General features: G+C 46.6%; 1 protein-coding gene across 2 annotated transcripts in view; it reads right to left on the reverse strand.

The window, feature by feature from the left end:
• The window catches only part of LOC144492776 (adhesion G-protein coupled receptor G6-like), a 374,363-nt gene that overhangs the window by 98,524 nt on the left and 257,167 nt on the right, over positions 1 to 18,672 (reverse strand). For both annotated transcript variants that reach the window (XM_078211194.1, XM_078211193.1), the window contains one exon: positions 6,628 to 6,670. In XM_078211194.1, the coding sequence (XP_078067320.1) occupies positions 6,628 to 6,670 (43 nt within the window). The remainder of the gene's footprint in view (positions 1 to 6,627; positions 6,671 to 18,672) is intronic.

The following is an 18,672-nucleotide window of genomic DNA, read 5'->3' on the forward strand; positions in this document are numbered from 1 at the left end:
TCCTGGCATTGACCCAAGCCTCATTTCTAGGAGTTACTATTTCTCTATAACTCCTATCAACTTCCACCTCCGCCTCCCGAATTATGCGGAGTTCCTCTACCTCCCCCTCCAGCTCCTTTACACGCTCCTCCAGAAGCTGCAATCTAATGCACTTCTTACAACTAAAATCTCCTGAAACACTACTGGATTTCCTCACCACATACATCCCACAGGAGATGCAGCATACTGCCTGAACTGCCATCCCTGAAGCCATTACCAGCAAGAAAAAAAGAAAACAAAAAACTTCCCCACACATATAATTAGGTTAGAGGAGGATGGAAGGGTGGGATCCTCTACCAGTGTAGAGGATCGGGTATCTCCTCTGCACCAATTTATAGGGCTAGGGGCCCGAGAGAAAAAAAAAAACTACTCCTGAGGGGGAACCTCCCAGGTAACTGACTTTTAAAGTTAAAATAAAAACCCTTCCCAGACTCCTTTGCTGCCCACTTCTAGTTTTCACTTTAAACTTGAAAAACTGCTGTTAAAGTAAAGGCCAAAAAAATACACACACTAGCTGACTAATTAAATAAATAAACAATTCAATTAATCCAATTAATCTCTTACCAGCACTGCTGCTTTTCAATCACCCCTCTCAGCTTGCTCCAGTGGATCAATGAGGGGGAACCTCCCAGGTAACTGACTTTTAAAGTTAAAATAAAAACCCTTCCCAGACTCCTTTGCTGCCCACTTCTAGTTTTCACTTTAAACTTGAAAAACTGCTGTTCAAGTAAAGGCCAAAAAAATACACACACTAGCTGACTAATTAAATAAATAAACAATTCAATTAATCCAATTAATCTCTTACCAGCACTGCTGCTTTTCAATCACCCCTCTCAGCTTGCTCCAGTGGACTTCTTAAGAAAGGGAATAGAAATGACCCTGGTAATTATAGGCCGGTTCGTCTTACTTCGGTGGTCAGTAAGTTGATGGAAAAGGTCCTTAGGGATTGGAGTTACGACCATTTAGAAAGATGCAGCTTAATCCGGGTTAGTCAGCACGGATTTGTGAAGGGCAAGTCTTGCCTCACAAATTTGATAGAATTTTTTGAGGAGGTAACTGAGTGTGTAGATGAAGGGAGTGCAGTTGATGTCATATACATGGATTTTAGTAAGGCGTTTGATAAAGTCCCCCATAGTCGGCTTATGAAGAAAGTAAAGATGTGTGGGATAGAGGGAAGTTTGGCCGATTGGATAGGTAACTGGCTATCTAACAGAAGACAGAGGGTGGTGGTGGTTGGAAAATTTTCGGACTGGAAACCGGTTACCAGCGGAGTGCCACAGGGATCAGTGCTCGGTCCTCTGCTATTTGTCATTTTTATAAATGACTTGGAGGAGGGGGCTGAAGGGTGGATCAGTAAATTTGCTGATGACACCAAGATTGGTGGAGTAGTGGATGAGGTGGAGGGCTGTTGTAGGCTGCAAAGAGATATAGATAGGATGCAGAGCTGGGCTGAAAAATGGCAAATGGAGTTTAACCCTGACAAATGCGAGGTGATTCATTTTGGTAGGACAAATTTAAATGTGGATTACAGGGTCAAAGGTAGGGTTCTGAAGAATGTGGAGGAACAGAGAGATCTTGGGGTTCATATCCATAGATCTCTGAAGGTTGCCACTCAAGTGGATAGAGCCGTGAAGAAGGCCTATAGTGTGTTGGCGTTCATTAACAGAGGGTTTGACTTTAAGAGCCGTGGGGTTATGCTGCAACTGTACAGGACCTTGGTGAGACCACATTTGGAATATTGTGTGCAGTTCTGGTCACTCACTACAAGAAGGATGTGGAGACACTGGAAAGAGTGCAAAGGAGATTTACCAGGATGCTGCCTGGTTTGGAGGGTAGGTCTTATGAGGAAAGGTTGAGGGAACTTGGGCTTTTCTCTTTGGAGCGGAGGAGGTTGAGAGGAGACTTGATAGAGGTTTATAAGATGATGAGGGGGATAGATAGAGTGAACGTTCAAAGACTATTTCCTCGGGTGAATGGAGCGGTAACTAGGGGGCATAGGGTTCATGGTGGGAGATATAGGAAGGATGTCCGAGGTAGGTTTTTTACTCAGAGAGTGGTTGGGGTGTGGAATGGACTGCCTGCAGGGATAGTGGAGTCAGAAACTTTAGGAACATTTAAGAAGCTATTGGATAGGCACATGGAGTACTTCGGGATGATAGGGAGGAAATAGCTTGATCTGGGTTTCAGACAAAGCTCGGCACAACATCGTGGGCCGAAGGGCCTGTTCTGTGCTGTACTGTTCTATGTTCTATGTTCTATGTAGGCATCAATGACATAGGCAGGATGAGGAAGGAGGTTCTGCTTTGTCAGTATGAGGAGCGAGGCACTAAATTTAACAGCAGAATCTCAAAGGTAATAATTTCTCAATTATTACCTGAGCCATATGCAAATTGGCACCCCTAGATAGCATTTTATACCTACATTAGGAACAAGAGGGTAGCTAGAGAAAGAGTTGGTCCACTCAACGAAAAAGGAAGGAAATTATGCGTAGAACAAAAGGAAGCAGGTGAGATCCTTATTGAGTACTTTGCATCGGTATTCACGAGGGAGAGGGACAAGTTGATTGGTGATATCTCAGCGGGATATGTAAACACTTTAGAACAAGTCATCATAATGAGAGAGGAAGCGTTTGGTAGACAAATCCCCAGGGCCAGATGGCATCTATCCGAGGTTACTGAGGGAGACAAGAGATAAATTGCTGGGCCTCTAACAGAAATCTTTGTTTCCTTGTTGGCCACTGGTGAAGTCCCAGAGGATTAGAGGATAGCCAATGTTGTCCCGTTAGTTAAGAAGGGTAGCAAGATAATCCGGGTAATTATAGGCCAGTGAGCTTGACGTCAGTGATAGTGGAATTGTTGGAGAAGATTCATAGAGGTAGGATCTATACACATTTGGAACTGAATGCTCTTATTAGCATGGTTTTATATGAGGGAGGTCATGTTTCACTAACATAATTGAGTTTTTTGAGGAGGTGACAAAAATGATTCATAAGGGAAGGGCTTTGGATGTTGTCCACATAGACTTTAGTAAAGCATTTGCCAAAGTCATTCATGGTAGGCTGGTACAAAAGGTTAAATCACATGGGATCAGGGGTGAACTAGCTGGATGGATTCAGAACTGGCTTGGACATAGAAGGCAGAGGGTAGTGGTGGAAGGGTGTTTTTCTGAATGGAGGTCTGAATTAGTGGTGTTCCGCAGGGATCATAGAATCAGAGAGTCATAGAGGTTTACAGCATGGAACCAGGCCCTTCGGCCCAACTTGTCCATGCTGCCCTTTTTTTTAAACCCCAAAGCTAGTCCCAATTGCCTGCATTTGGCCCATATCCATCTATACCCATCTTACCCATGTAACTGTCTAAATGCTCTTTAAAAGACAAAATTGTACCCACTTCTACTACTACCTCTGGCAGCTTGTTCCAGACATGCACCATCAGCTGTGTGAAAAAATTGCCCCTCTGGACACTTTTGCATCTCTCCCCTCTCATCTTAAATCTATGTCCTCTAGTTTTAGACTCCCCTACCTTTGGGAAAAGATATTGACTATCTAGCTGATCTATGCCCTTCATTATTTTATAGACCTCTATAAGATCACCCCTCAGCCTTCTACGCTCCAGAGAAAAGAAGTCCCAGTCTATCCAGCCTCTTCTTATTACTCAAACCATCAAGTCCCGGTAGCATCCTAGTAAATCTTTTCTGCACTCTTTCTAGTTTAATAAAATCCTTTCTATAGTAAGGTGACCAGAACCGTATACAGTATTCCAAGTGCGGCCTTACCAAGATCTTTTACAACTTTAATAAGACATCCCAACTTCTGTATTCAATGTTCTGACCAATGAAACCAAGCATGCTAAATGCCTTCTTCACCACTCTGCCCACCTGTGACTCCACTTTCAAGGAGCTATGAACCTGTACCCCTAGATCTCTCCCCAATGCCCTACCATTAACTGCCCTGGTTCGATCTACCAAAATGCATCATCTCGCCTTTATCTAAATTAAACTCCATCTGCCATTCATCAGCCCACTGGCCCAATTGATCAAGATCCCGTTGCAATCCTGGATAATTTTCTTCACTGTCCACTCTGCCATCAATCTTGGTGTCATCTGCAAACTTACTAACCATGCCTACTAAATTCTCATCCAAATCATTAATATGAATGACAAATAACAGTGGACCCAGCACCGATCCCTGAGGCACACCGCTGGTCACAGACCTCCAGTTTGAAAAACAACCCTCTGTCTTCTGTCATCAAGTCAATTTTGATTCCATTTGGCTACCTCACCCTAGATCCTGTGAGATTTAATCTTTTGCAACAACCTACCATGCGGTACCTTGTCAAAGGCGAAAGGAGAGATTGAATAAATTGGGATTGTTCTCCCTGGAAAGAGGGAGGCTGAGAGGCGACCTGCTAGAAGTTCATAAAATTATGAGGGACGTAGATGGGATGAACAATTGGAAGCTTCTTCCCAGGACAGAAATTGCAAGGGTACACAAGTTTAAGGTAAGGGGGGAAAGGTTCAGTGGAGATATACGGGGGAGTTTTTTTTTACACAGAAGGTGTTGGTGGCCTGGAATGCACTGCCTATCTATGCCCCAGACTATAGAATCCCCTATTACTACTGTTCAACTGGACTTTGACCCTTCCTGCTGTACAACAGAGACAGCTGTGGTGCCACTGCTCTGATTTCTGCTGCCACCATCCCCTGATAGGCAATCACCCCCACCAGTATCCAAAACGGTATACTTGTTAGAGCCACAAGGGACTCCTGCACTCTGCTTGCACTTCTAGTGGTAACCCATCTATCTGTCTGTATCTTGGGGGTGATCACATCTCTTAAACTCCTGCCTATGATCCTTTCTGCCTCCTGCATGTTCCTAAGTGTGTTCAACTGCCGCTCCAACTGATCAATGCAGTCTGACAAAAGCTGCAATTGGGCACATTTCCTGCAGATGTAGACGTCAGGAACATTTGAACAATCTCTGATTTCCCACATTCCACAGGAGAAGCACACTACCCTGCTGACTGCCATTTTTACCCTCTAATAACTATTTAATTAAAAATAAACTTCTAATAAATTGATTTACAGCTAACTAGATGGTCCCTAGTGTTAGATTCTCACTAAAAATACTAAAGAGCTAACAAGTGAGCATTGGTTCTGGGGAATTGGTAATGGAAAGTAGGGCTATGGTGGATGAGTTAAACAGGTATTTTCATTGGTCTTCACTATGGAGCACACCAGGTAACATCCAAGAAATAGCCATAAGTCAGGAAATAGAAGGGAGGAAAGATTTCAGAAAAATCACATCACCCGGGAAGTGGTATTGAGCAAATATTTGGATCTGTGAGCTGACAATTTCCTGGATGGACCCTAAGTCTTGAAAAAATGGTAAGTGAGATAATTGATACATGGTTTCAATTTTCCAGAAGTTCAGGGAAGGGTCCCATTAGATTGGAAAATAGCAAATGTAGCTCCATTATTCAAAAAGTGTGATATCTTGAAGCAGGAACCGGTTGGTTGCAAATAAATGTAAACTTTATTGGGAACACACATTGAGATATTTACAGGCTTGATGCCATCTTACTCCCCGGGTCACAGCAATGGCCCTGCCCACTGATTGATTGGCAGAAGGGAGGGACAACCACTCCCATTACCACAAAAAGGAGGGAGGCAGAAAGCAGGAAAGTACAGGCCATTTAACTTAAGGCTATAAGAAAAATGTTAGAAAGCTCTATTAAAGATGTTATAGTAAGACACTTGGAAACACCCTAGGCAATGGGGCAACCAACAATTCTTTGTGAAAGGGAAGTAATGTTTAACCAATTTATTGGGGTTTCTTGTAGTCACATGTGCTTGGATAAAAGAGAACCAGTGGATGTACTGTACTTCGATTTCCAGAAAGTATTTGATAAGGTGCCACATTAAAGGTAATTGCAGAAAATGAAATCTCATGGTGTTAAGGGTAACATATTGGCAGAGATGGAAGATTGGCTAGTAAACAGGAAGCAGAGAGTTGGCATAAATGGGTTTGAGGCTGAGGGACTGAGAATTCATGTAAGCCTGTGTGCCTTGCTAACTGATTCTGAAGATAAGTTTACGTCTATGGGGAAATTGATTACAATGGAACTAATAGAAATAGCTAGCAGTTGAGAATTATACTGTGTCATGTTTAAGTATTTCAATTGGTAAAAGTTATGCTAATTATTTGTAATATTTTAACTACTGTTAAATAAAATTTGTTTTAATAACAAACAGTGCATCAATAGAATCACAGTTCGAGTGGAACACCTTATGCTCACACTAATGCCAAAATCAAAAATAGTTGGGGTCTCGGTTAACTTCATAATATACCTTGGCGTTTCTGATTAAGGGCTGGATTTTACAGCCTCGCTCGTCCTGAAACTGTAAAATCCTGCCTGAGGTCAACAGACCTTCCCATGTTCCACCCGCTCCGATTCCTGTGGCAGGCAGGCCGGTAAAAATCCGGCCATAGTCCCTAACATTAGGCCAAACAAATATAACTTTATATGATTGGCAAAGGATTCCTAATCTTAATAATTAACACATTTGAACAAATTTTTTTTTATTTACCAGTCGGTCCAAATTCCAAGAACACACATGTTGTCGAATTTTCCTGAAAATAAAAGTGCAATTATATTTTTTAATTGGAAAACAATTAAAAGGTTTTCATACAAAACAAAGTTGATGTATATCAGGTACTGAAACACGCCAACTCATCAGTTGATAATGCAAAACTTGAAGAAACTTTTCATCTTCCCCATCAGGGGAATTGCACAATATCAATATCAGAGAAAACAACTGTATACACATATCACGGAAAGTGGCAGGACAGGTTGAGAGAGAGCAGTTAATAAAGCATACAATATCCTAGGTTTTATTCATAGAGGTATTGACTTCAAATGGAAAGCAGTCATGTTGAACTTGTACAAGACACTAGGCCTCATCTGGAAACTGCGTCCAGTTATGGGGCCATAATTGAGGAAGGATGAGAAGACATTGGAGAGAGTACAGAGGAGATTAGAAACATAGAAACATAGAAAAACTACAGCACAATACAGGCCCTTCAGCCCACAAAGTTGTGCTGAACATGTCCCTACCTTAGCGATTACGAGGCTTACCTATAACCCTCTATCTTACTAAGTTCCATGTACTTATCGAAAAGTCTCTTAAAAGACCCTATCGAATCCGCCTCCACCACTGTTGCTGGCAGCCCATTCCACGTGCCCACCACCGTCTGAGTGAAAAACTTACCCCTGACATCTCCTCTGTACCTACTCCCCAGCACCTTAAACCTGTGTCCTCTTGTGGCAACCATTTCAGCCCTGGGAAAAAGCCTCTGACTGTCCACTCGATCAATACCTCTCAACATCTTATACACCTCTATCAGGTCACCCCTCATCCTTCGTCTCTCCAAGGAGACAAGGCCGAGCTCACTCAGCCTATCCTCATAAGGCATGCCCCCCAACCCAGGCAACATCCTCGTAAATCTCCTCTGCACACTTTCTATGGCTTCCACATCCTCCCTGTAATGAGGCGACCAGAACTGAGCACAGTACTCCAAGTGGGGTCTGACCAGGGTCCTATATAGCTGCAACATTATCTCATGACTCCTAAACTCAATTCCTCGATTGATGAAGGCCAGTACACCATACGCCTTCTTAACCACAGCCTCAACCTGCACAGCTGTTCTGAGCATCCTTTGAACTCGGACCCCAAGATCCTTCTGATCTTCCACTCTGCCAAGAGTCCTACCATTAATATTATATTCCACCATCCTATTTGACCTGCCAAAATGAACCACCTCACACTTATCTAGGTTAAACTCCATCTGCCACTTCTCCGCCCAGTCTTGAATCAGTGCAGACTCGATGGGGGTAGGGCCACTCCTGCATGTAGTTATCTGTGATCCTGTGAGATGTGTGTGTCTGTATGTCTGTATGTGTGTGCCTGTGTGTATCTCTGTGCATCTGTGTGTGTGCATGCTTGTGTGTATGTGTGTACATTTATGTATGTGAGTTTGTGTGCATCTATGTGACTGTGTGTGTGTGTTTTTGTGTGTGTGTGTATGTCTGTATGTATGTGCATCTGTGAAGGCGTGTTCATCTGTGTTTGTGTGTGCATCTGTGTGAGTCTGTGTGTTTGTATGTTTGGTGTGTCTGTGTGTCTATATGTGTGTCTATCTGTGTGGCTGTGTGCGCATGGATGAGCATATGTGCCTGCTTGTATGGGTGTCTGGGTGTGTTTGTGTCTGGGTATGTACCTGTGCACATGTGTGGGTGCATCTGTGTGTGTGTCTGTATCTGTGTATGTGTGTGTCTGTGAGTGTGTGTGTGTGTGTACATCTGTCCATGTGTCTGTGTGTTTCTCTGTGTGCATCTGTGTGTGTACATTTGTGTATGTAGTGTGTGTGAGTCTTTGGGCCCTATTTTACAATTTTGATTCTAAATGCTGGGCGGACTTGAAACTGGGAATTTTTCAGATTCGACTTCTGGACCCGTTCTGAGGCGCCCCCAATCACAAAAATATCAGCGATCCCGAATCACGCTGCACAAGCTTAACGCGCCCGAAACCCTGCAGCTCTGATCGGCCCTCCAACTGCGCATGCGCAGAAAAGAAAATGATAGAATGCTGCTCCCCTCCACATACCCCCCCGGGCCGGATAATGCCTCCCCTGGCTGCCACAGACATTTGCCCCACCCCCACAACATTACCGACCACCTTAACCCCCCCACCCTCTCCACCACCCAGACCGATCACGGGCCCCTCCCCTCATTCCCCCCACATCAATCTCAGGCAGAGTGGCAGCGGACCCCCCTCCCCCCCACTGATTTCAGGCAGAGTGGCAGCTGCCCCCTTTCCCTCCCACTGATCTCAGATAGAGTGATCCACCCTTCCACCCCATCGATCTCAGACAGAATGAACCCCTCTCCCCCTTCCTCCCCATCCTGGACCATCCTGCACAAGGTCCTCATCTCCTCCTGACTCCGATGGTTGGATGCCACCTCCCTCTCTCTCTCCCCTGTCCCCAATTATTCAGGCACTGATCCACCCCCCACCCCTATCAGCACACTTGCAAGTGCCTTCTCCTCAATGCTAACAAGCAAACTTCATGTAACTTGCTGGAATGTTCTGCCAAACTGTCAGCAGCTGATCTGCTCTAACGCAGGGCATCTCCATGAAAAACCCAAGGATGGACAGACAGGCAGGCAGTACAGGGAAAAATTACTACACGACCAGTCCCCCGATTTACTGAGCACCACCTGGGGAACGAGCTGGTTGCGGCACAGGCAAGACTGGTCACCTTCTTCCCTGATGTGGAGATGGCAGCGTTGGACTGGGGTAAGCACAGTAAGAAGTGTTGTGAGACTTCTTACTGTGCTTATCCTCTTCCCCCCAGGGGGACGCAGATCCAGGGGGGCTGATGGCAATGCAGCCTGGGAGGCAGCCGCCACCTTGGTCAGTGCCATGACACTGCCCCAAGAATCAGGAAGCAGTGGCGCAAGAAGGTCAATTACCTTATCCGGGCAGCAAGGGTGAGCGCTTAACCCCACCTAGCATCTTCCCCCAAGTATCCCCCAGATCCTCCCATCTCCAGCACCTAGCATGTTTGTATCCCCTGACCCGCGAGCACCTCCTTCCTTTCCCCCACCCCCAAGTGCAGAATTGCGCTTGCCCTCTAAGGGCCACCACCTGATACTCTGCAGTAGTCACGCCATCATTTCTTTCATGGCTCCTTCTGTCTCCACAGGCGAAGACCGACCATAACACCAGAGGGCGAAGACAGGAGGTTGGTCCTCATCCCCTTTGAAGAGCGAGTGCTGGAGATGTTCACGGAAGGGGAGGTGTGGGCTGTCATCGAAAGCATGGTCGGGCTGGAGTCAAGAAGTGAGCACCTGTCAATCCTCCACTCAATTTAAGGCAACTTCTCGGGGGCATGAGTTTTGGGTGCAAGGGGCAAGGTTTAAAGGAGATGTACGAGGCATGTTTATTTGCACAGAGGGTGGTGGGCGCCTGGAACTCGCTGCTGGGAGAGGTCACGGAGGCAGATATGAGAGTGATTTTTAAGGGGTGTCTTTACAGCTTCGTGAATGGGATGTGAATAGAGGCACAAGGTCCCCGGAAGGGTAGGGGGTTACAAATTAGATGGGCAGCCTGCTCACTGCATGCTCTTCCTCTTCTTCCTCCTCCTCCTGCTGGGCAACCTGCTCCACAGCGATGCCTGGCTGGCCGGCCTTCATGTCCTCTTTGTCCTCCTCCAATAAGTCACCTCTCTGCCGTGCCAGGTTGTTTAGCGCACAGCACATGACCACAGTGAAGGAAGAGATCACAGGGCTGTATTAGAGGGCCCCGCCAGAGTGGTCCAGGCACCGGAATCGTATTTTGAGGAGCCCAATGCACCTTTCCACTATCGCATGGGTGGCTACATGGGCCTCATTATAGCGGGACTCCGCCTCAGTCACAGGCCTCCGCACAGGCGTCATCAGCCATGTCCGAAGCAGGTAACCCACATCACCCACGAGACACTCCCACAGCCTGGGCTCTTCCTCAAATGCCTCCAGGATGTCAGAGCTCCTTACAATGAAGCTGTCATGCACGCTGCCAGGGGTCTTGCGTAGATGTGCATAATGTTCATATTGTGGTCACACACCAGTTGGACATTCAATGGATTCTGCAGGTGGGCCTTGAGGTCGACGTGGGTGCAGTCGATGGCCCCCTGGGGCACCCCTGTATTGGTTGTGAACCCTGCAGCCCAGGCTTCCTGATGGGCCTGGTCCAGATTAAATTGGATGTACTGCCTCGCCCGGGCATACAGGACTTTGTGACCTGCTTGACACAGTGTGCACAGCTGACAGGGAAATGTCACAGACATCTCCGCTAAGGGTCTGGAAGGAGCCAGTTGCATAAAAGTTCAGAGCGGCCATCAATCTGACAGCCACCGAGAGTGAGTTCCAACCCCCCGTCCCCCCGCTCCCTCCTTCTCCTGTGCCCTCCACCCCTTTGGGCGAATGGCAGCCCACCTCCTGCCTCTGGTAGTCATCTCCCTCTACTCCTGCAAGTCGTAAGGCCTGGACCTCCTGTGCCTGCAATTCTTCTTCCTGCTCCTCCTCCTCAGCTCCAGCAGCAACCAAAAGAGCAGCAACATCAATCGGTTGCATCGCAAAAGCCATCTAATCAGTCTGAAGGAGGAGTGTTGGAGATGGAGAGGAACACATGTAGAGGTTAAGGAACGCTGCTTGCCGTTAGCCCATCAACAGTCACTGTCCATACTGCCCATTCCCCCACCGTTATGCTCCCCAGAATCACAGCTCCTTAAAAAGTTGAGAAGCTGCAGCAATGCAATTTGCAAGAGCTTTGTGCACATCCTTCAGCTGGCAGAGTGCTAAGTGCACTAGGGCCCACCAGCATCCCACCGAGGTTAGTGCTGAGACCCAGGTCCATGCTGCAAATCGGACATTGGACACCCTGCTGAGCAACAGCCTTCCACCCCTCCCCCACCCCTCCATAAACACTCGCTACTATGTACAGTTGTGGCTGCTCCACCACAAGAAGGATTTGGAAGCACTGGAGAGGATACAGAAAAGGTTTACCAGGATGCTGCCTGGTTTGGAGGGTATTAGCTATGAGGAGAGATTGCACAAACATGGTTTGTTTTCACTTGAAGGAGGCTGAGGGGTACGATCTGATTGAAGTTTACAAAATTATGAGAGGCATGGATGGAGTGGATAGTCAGAGTTCATAGAATCTACAGTGCAGAATGGGGCCATTGGGTCATCGAGCCTGCAATGCCAACAATCCCACCCAGGTCCCATCCCTGTAACCACAATTTACAGTCCTCATCCCCCAACACAAAGGAGCAATTTATTATGGCCAATCAACCTAACCGGAACATCTTTGGATTGTGGGAGGAAACCCGAGCACCCAGAGGAAATCCATGCAGACATGGAGAGAATGTGCAAACTCCACACAGGCAATGACCCAAGGTCATTGAACCTGGGTCCCTGGCACTGTGAGGCAGCAGTGCTAACCACTGTGCCACCGTGCCACCCCAGGGTAGAAATGTTTTCCCAAGGTAGAAATGTTAATTACTCAGGGACATAGGTTTAAGGTAAAAGGGGGAAAGTTTAAAGGAATTGTTTGAAGGCAGGTTTCATGCACAGAGTATGGTAAGTGCCTGGAATGCGCTGCCAGAGGAGGTGGTAGAGACAGATACACGAGTAATGTTTAAGAGGCATCTTGCCAGATACATGAATAGGCTATGAATAGAGGGACATAGATCGCATTGAGACAAAAGTTCTTTAGTTTAGAAAGGCGTCATGTGTCGGAGCAGGTTTGGTGGGCCGAAGGGCCTGTGTTGTACTGTTCTTTGTTCTTCGTATGTCTGTGTGTGCTTCTCTGTGTTTGTGTGCATCTGTGAGTGTGTCTTTGTGTGCATGTGTGTGTGCGTGCGTGCGTGTAAGTGTGGGCATCCGTATGGATGTGTGTCTAGGTATGTGTTGTGTCTTGATGTGTGTGTGTCTGTATGCCTGTGTACATGTGTGTGCATGTGTGTGTACATCTGTGTGAGTGTGTCAGTACCTGCCTGTCTGTTGAGTGTGCATCTGTGTGTGTCTGTATTTGTGTGTGTATGTGTGTGTGTCTTCATCTGTGTGTGTTGAATGTGTATAAGTCTGTGTGTGCATGTGAGTCAGTTTGAATGAGTGTCTGTGTGTGAGTCTTTGTGTCTATATGTGTGTGCATCTGGATGTGTGTACCTGTATGTGTGTCTGTGCCTGTGTGTCTTCATCTGTGTATGTGAGTATGTGTGGGTCTGTGTGTGAATCTCTGTGTCTGTATGTGTGTGCATCTAGGTGTGTGTATCCGTGTGTTTCTGTGTGAGTTTGTCTGTGTGTGTGCAATTGTGCATGTGTGTGTGAATCCCTGTGGGTGCATTTTTGTGTGTGTGTGTGTGTGTGTGTGTCTACATTTCTGCGTGAATCCAGGTGTGTGTATATGTGTGAGTGTGTGTGTGTGCAATTGTGTATGTGACTGTCTGTATGGATGCATGTGACTATGTGCGTCTGTATGCATGTGTGTGTGAGTGTGTGTGCCCCCTGTGTGTGTCAGTGTGTGTTTGTGTCTGAGGGTGTCCTTGTCTGTGTGTGCGTGAGTCTGTGTATGTATCTGTTTGTCTGTGTGCAAGTCTCTGCGTCCATGGGGCGATTCTCCCAGGCCACTGTGCTGCTTTAGCAGAGCAACAGGCCAGGTAACTCAAGTGGAAGCCGTGTAGCAGGCTTCCCGCTGGGCGCTATGACCTCTGCGTGTCTCCAGCTGCGGGATTTCCGGTGTCGTCAGCAATCGGAGGGGTGGGGGAGGGGGGGGGGGCAGCGATGCAGGATGTTGACCAACAGTTGAGCTTGCTAGCAATCAGGAGGCCGGCAATGCCACTCTGACAGATGGGCGCATGCACAGTGGCCCGCTCAGCGCTATGCTGCCAACCTCTCCATCAGGAATAGGCCCCACCCCTGGATTTTCAATGTGATTCACTCTGTAGTGTGCAGAGCGTGGGAGATTCATTTTGAAAATCCTGCTGAAAAAAACCAACGGCATTTCGTCCAGTTTTTACACAAATTTGACAGTTAGATTTTTTTGGGAGAATCCCACCCCATATGTGTGTGTATCTTTGTGTGTGTATCTTTGTGTGTGTTTCTTTGTGTGTGTATCTGTGTGTGTATCTTTGTGTGTGTTTCTTTGTGTGTGTTTCTTTGTGTGTGTATCTTTGTGTGTGTATCTTTGTGTGTGTTTCTGCGCATCTGTATGCTTGTGTTTCATTATGAGTGTGTTTGTGTTTCAGTGCGAATGTGCCTGTGTGTGTGCAATTGTGTATGTGCATGTGTGTGTCTGTGCACGTCTGTATCTTTATGAATGTATGTGTATCTGTGCGTATGTCTTCAAGTATGTCTCTGTGTGTGTCTGTATGTATGTGTCTATGTGTGTTTTTGATTTGATTTATTATTGTCACATGTATTAGTATATCATGAAAAGTATTGTTTCTTGCACACTATGCAGACAAAGCATATCGTACATAAGGAGGAAAGGAGGGAGTGCAGAATGTAGTGTTACAGTAATACCTAGGGTGCAGAGAAAGATTAGCTTAATGCGAGGTAGATCCATTCAAAAGTCTGATGGCAGCAGGGAAGAAGCTGTTTTTGAATCGGTTGGTACATGTCCTCAGACTTTTGTATTTTTCCCGATGGAAGAAGATGGAAGAGAGTATGTCTGGGGTGCGTGGGGTCCTTGATTATGCTGGCTATTTTTCTGAGGCAGCAGGGGACTGTGTCAATGGATGAGAGGCTGGTTTGAGTGATGCACTGGGCTTTGTTCACGATCCTTTGTAGTTTCTTGCGGTCTTGGACCGAGCAGGAGCCATACCAAGCTGTGAAACAAGTGGAAAGAATGGCTTCTATGGTGCATCTGTACAAGTTGGTGAAAGTTGTAGTGGACATGCCAAATTTCCTTAGTCTCCTGAGAAAGTAGAGGCATTGATGGGCTTTCTTAACTATAGTGTCCGCATGGAGGAACCAGGACAGGTTATTGGTGATCTGAACACCTTAAAAACTTGAAGCTCTTGACCATTTCTACTTCATCCCCATGGATGTCGACAGGGGCATGCCTTTCCTGAAGTCGATAACTATCTCCTTCATTTTGTTGACATTGAGAGAGAGATTGTTGTCATCGCAGCAGTTCACCAGATTAGACCATAAGACCATAAGATGTAGGAGCAGAATTAGGCCACTCAGTCCATCGAGTCTGCTCCACCATTCAAGCATGGGTGATATGATTCTCATCCCCATTCTCCTGCCTTCTCCCCATAACCCTTGATTCCCCTATTGATCAAGAACCTATCTCTGTTTTAAAGATATTCAATGACCTGGCTTCCCCAGCCCTCTGTGGCAATGAGTTCCACAGATTCACCACCCTCTAGCTGAAGAACAAAGAACAAAGAAAATTACAGCACAGGAACAGGCCCTTCGGCCCTCCAAGACTGCACCGACCGTGCTGCCTGACTTAGCTAAACCCCCAACGCTTCCAGGGACCATATCCCTCTATTCCCATATATTCCTCCTCCTCTCAGTTTTAAAGGAGCTTCCCTTCACTCTGCGGTTGTGCCCTTGAGTTCTATTCTCTCCTACTAGTGGAAACATCCTCTCCACGTCCATTCTATCTAGGCCTCTCAGTGTTCTGTAAATTTCAATTAGCCCTTACCCTTCTACACTCCATCGAGTATAGACCCAGACTCCTCAACCGCTCCTCAAATGACAAACCCTTCATTCCTGGGATCATTCTGGCGAACCTCCCCTGGCCCCCTCCAAGGCCAGCACATCCTTCTTTAGCTATAGTGCCCAAAACTGCTCACAATATTCCAAATGGTGTTTGACCAGAGCATTATATAGCTTCAACAATACATCCCTGCTCTTGTATTCTAGCCCTCTAGAAATTGAATTTGCCTTTCTATCTGCCAACTGCACCTGCATGTTAACCTTAAGAGAGTCCTGAACCACCCTATGTGCTTCAGATTTCCAAAGCCTTTTCCCATTTTAAAAAGTAGTCCATACCTCTATTCTTCCTACTAAAGTGCATAACCTCACACTTTCCCACATTATGTTCCATCTGCCACTTCTTTGCCACTCTCCTCGCCTGTCCAAGTAATTCTGCAGCCTCCTCACTTCCTCAACACTACCTGTCCCACTACATATCTTTGTATTATCCGCAAATTTAGCAACCATACCTTCAGTTCCATCTTCCAGATCATTAACGTATATAGTGAAAAGTTGTGGTCCCAACACTGACCCCTGTGGAACATCACTAGTCACCGGTTGCTATCCTGAAGAGACCCCATATCCCCACTCCCTGCCTTCTGTCTATCAGCCAATATTCTATCCATGCAGTACCTCGCCTCTAACACCATTGGCTCTTCTCTATCTCTTTCCTGTACTGTTTCTCGTCATTGTTTGAGATCTGGCCGACAATGGTGGTGTCATCAGCAAACTTGAAAACCGCGTTGGAGGGGTATTTGGCCATACAGCCAGAGGTGTATAAGGAGTAAAGTAAGGGGCTGAGGACACAGCCTTGCAGAGCACTGGTGTTAAGGATGATCATGGAGGAGCTGTTGTTGCCTATCCTTACTGAATACGGTCTATGGGTTAGGAAGTCTAGGATTCAGTTGCAGAGGGAGGAGGCGAGTCCCAGACCATGAAGTTTGGAAATAAGTCTCGTAGGAATAATGGTGTTAAAGGCTGAGCTATAGTCAATGAATAGGAGTCTGACATAGGTGTCTTTGTTATCTAGGTCTTCCAGGGTTGAGTGTAGGGCCAGGGAGATAGCGCCTGCTTTGGGCCTGTTGTGGTGATAGAAGAATTGTAGTGGATCTAGGCAGTCTGGGAGGCAGGAACTGATTCGGGCCATGACTAACCTTTCGAAGCACTTCATAATGATGGATGTCAGAGCCACCGGACAATTGGATGAACTTAGGATCATTAGGGACGCAGGAATTAGGCAGGAATTGGTGGATGTTGATTGGGAGAGGATGTTCGAGGGTAAGTCCGCGTCTGGCATGTGGGAGTCTTTTAAGGAACTATTGATAAGGCTGCAGGATAGGCATGTGCCTGTAAAAAGGAAAGACAGGAAAGGTAGGATTCGAGAGCCGTGGATAACCAGGGAAATTGAGGATCTGATTAAAATGAAAAGGGAGGCGTACGTTAAATCCAGACAACTGAAAACAAATGGAGCTCTGGAGGAATACAGAGTAGGAAAGAACTCAAACGGGGAGTTAGAAAGGGAAAAAGAGGTCACGAAATGTTCTTGGCCGGCAGGATTAAGGAGAATCCTAAGGCATTCTATTCATACGTTAGGAACAAAAGAGTTGTCAGGGAGAAAATCGGACCTCTCAGGGACAAAGGAGGGGAATTATGCTTAGAACCCAAGGGAATAGGGGAGATCTTAAATGAATACTTTGCATCGGTATTCACAAAGGAGAGGGGCGTGTTAACCGGGAGAGTCTCGGAGGGAGGTGTTGACCAATTAGAGAAAATCTCCATTACGAGAGGAAGTGTTAGGTTTTTTAGGGAACATTAAAACTGACAAAGTCCTAGGGCCTGATGGCATCTATCCTCGACTGCTCAGGGAGACGAGAGATGAAATTGCTGGGCCTCTGACGGAAATCTTTGTCGCTTCTTTGGACACTGGTGAGGTCCCTGAGGATTGGAGGATAGCGAATGTGGTCCCATTGTTTAAGAAGGGTAGCAGGGATAACCCAGGAAATTATAGGCCGGTGAGCTTGACGTCCGTGGTAGGGAAGTTGTTGGAGAGGATTCTTAGAGACAGGATGTATGTGCATTTAGAACGGAACAATCTCATTAGTGACAGACAGCATGGTTTTGTAAGAGGGAGGTCGTGCCTTACAAATTTGGTGGAGTTTTTTGAGGAAGTGACAAAAACGGTTGATGAAGGAAGGGCCGTGGATGTCGTCTATATGGATTTCAGTAAGGCATTTGACAAAGTCCCACATGGCAGGTTGGTTAAGAAGGTTAAGGCTCATGGGATACAAGGAGAAGTGGCTAGATGGGTGGAGAACTGGCTTGGCCATAGGAGACAGAGGGTAGTGGTCGAAGGGTCTTTTTCCGGCTGGAGGTCTGTGACCAGTGGTGTTCCGCAGGGCTCTGTACTGGGGCCTCTGCTATTTGTGATATATATAAATGATTTGGAAGAAGGTGTAACTGGTGTAATCAGCAAGTTTGCGGATGACACGAAGATGGCTGGACTTGCGGATAGCGAAGAGCATTGTCGGGCAATACAGCAGGATATAGATAGGCTGGAAAATTGGGCGGAGAGGTGGCAGATGGAGTTTAATCCGGATAAATGCGAAGTGATGCATTTTGGAAGAAATAATGTAGGGAGGAGTTATACAATAAATGGCAGAGTCATCAGGAGTATAGAAACACAGAGGGACCTAGGTGTGCAAGTCCACAAATCCTTGAAGGTGGCAACACAGGTGGAGAAGGTGGTGAAGAAGGCATATGGTATGCTTGCCTTTATAGGACGGGGTATAGAGTATAAAAGCTGGAGTCTGATGATGCAGCTGTATAGAACGCTGGTTAGGCCACATTTGGAGTACTGCGTCCAGTTCTGGTCGCCGCACTACCAGAAGGACGTGGAGGCGTTAGAGAGAGTGCAGAGAAGGTTTACCAGGATGTTGCCTGGTATGGAGGGTCTTAGCTATGAGTAGAGATTGGGTAAACTGGGGTTGTTCTCCCTGGAAAGACGGAGAATGAGGGGAGATCTAATAGACGTGTACAAGATTATGAAGGGGATAGATAGGGTGAACGGTGGGAAGCTTTTTCCCAGGTCGGAGGTGACGATCACGAGGGGTCACGGGCTCAAGGTGAGAGGGGCGAAGTATAACTCAGATATCAGAGGGATGTTTTTTACACAGAGGGTGGTGGGGGCCTGGAATGCGCTGCCAAGTAGGGTGGTGGAGGCAGGCACGATGACATCGTTTAAGACTTACCTGGATAGTCACATGAGCAGCCTGGGAATGGAGAGATACAAACGATTGGTCTAGTTGGACCAAGGAGCGGC

Source organism: Mustelus asterias, chromosome 4 (genome assembly GCF_964213995.1).
Source record: "Mustelus asterias chromosome 4, sMusAst1.hap1.1, whole genome shotgun sequence".
Lineage (NCBI taxonomy): Eukaryota > Metazoa > Chordata > Chondrichthyes > Carcharhiniformes > Triakidae > Mustelus > Mustelus asterias.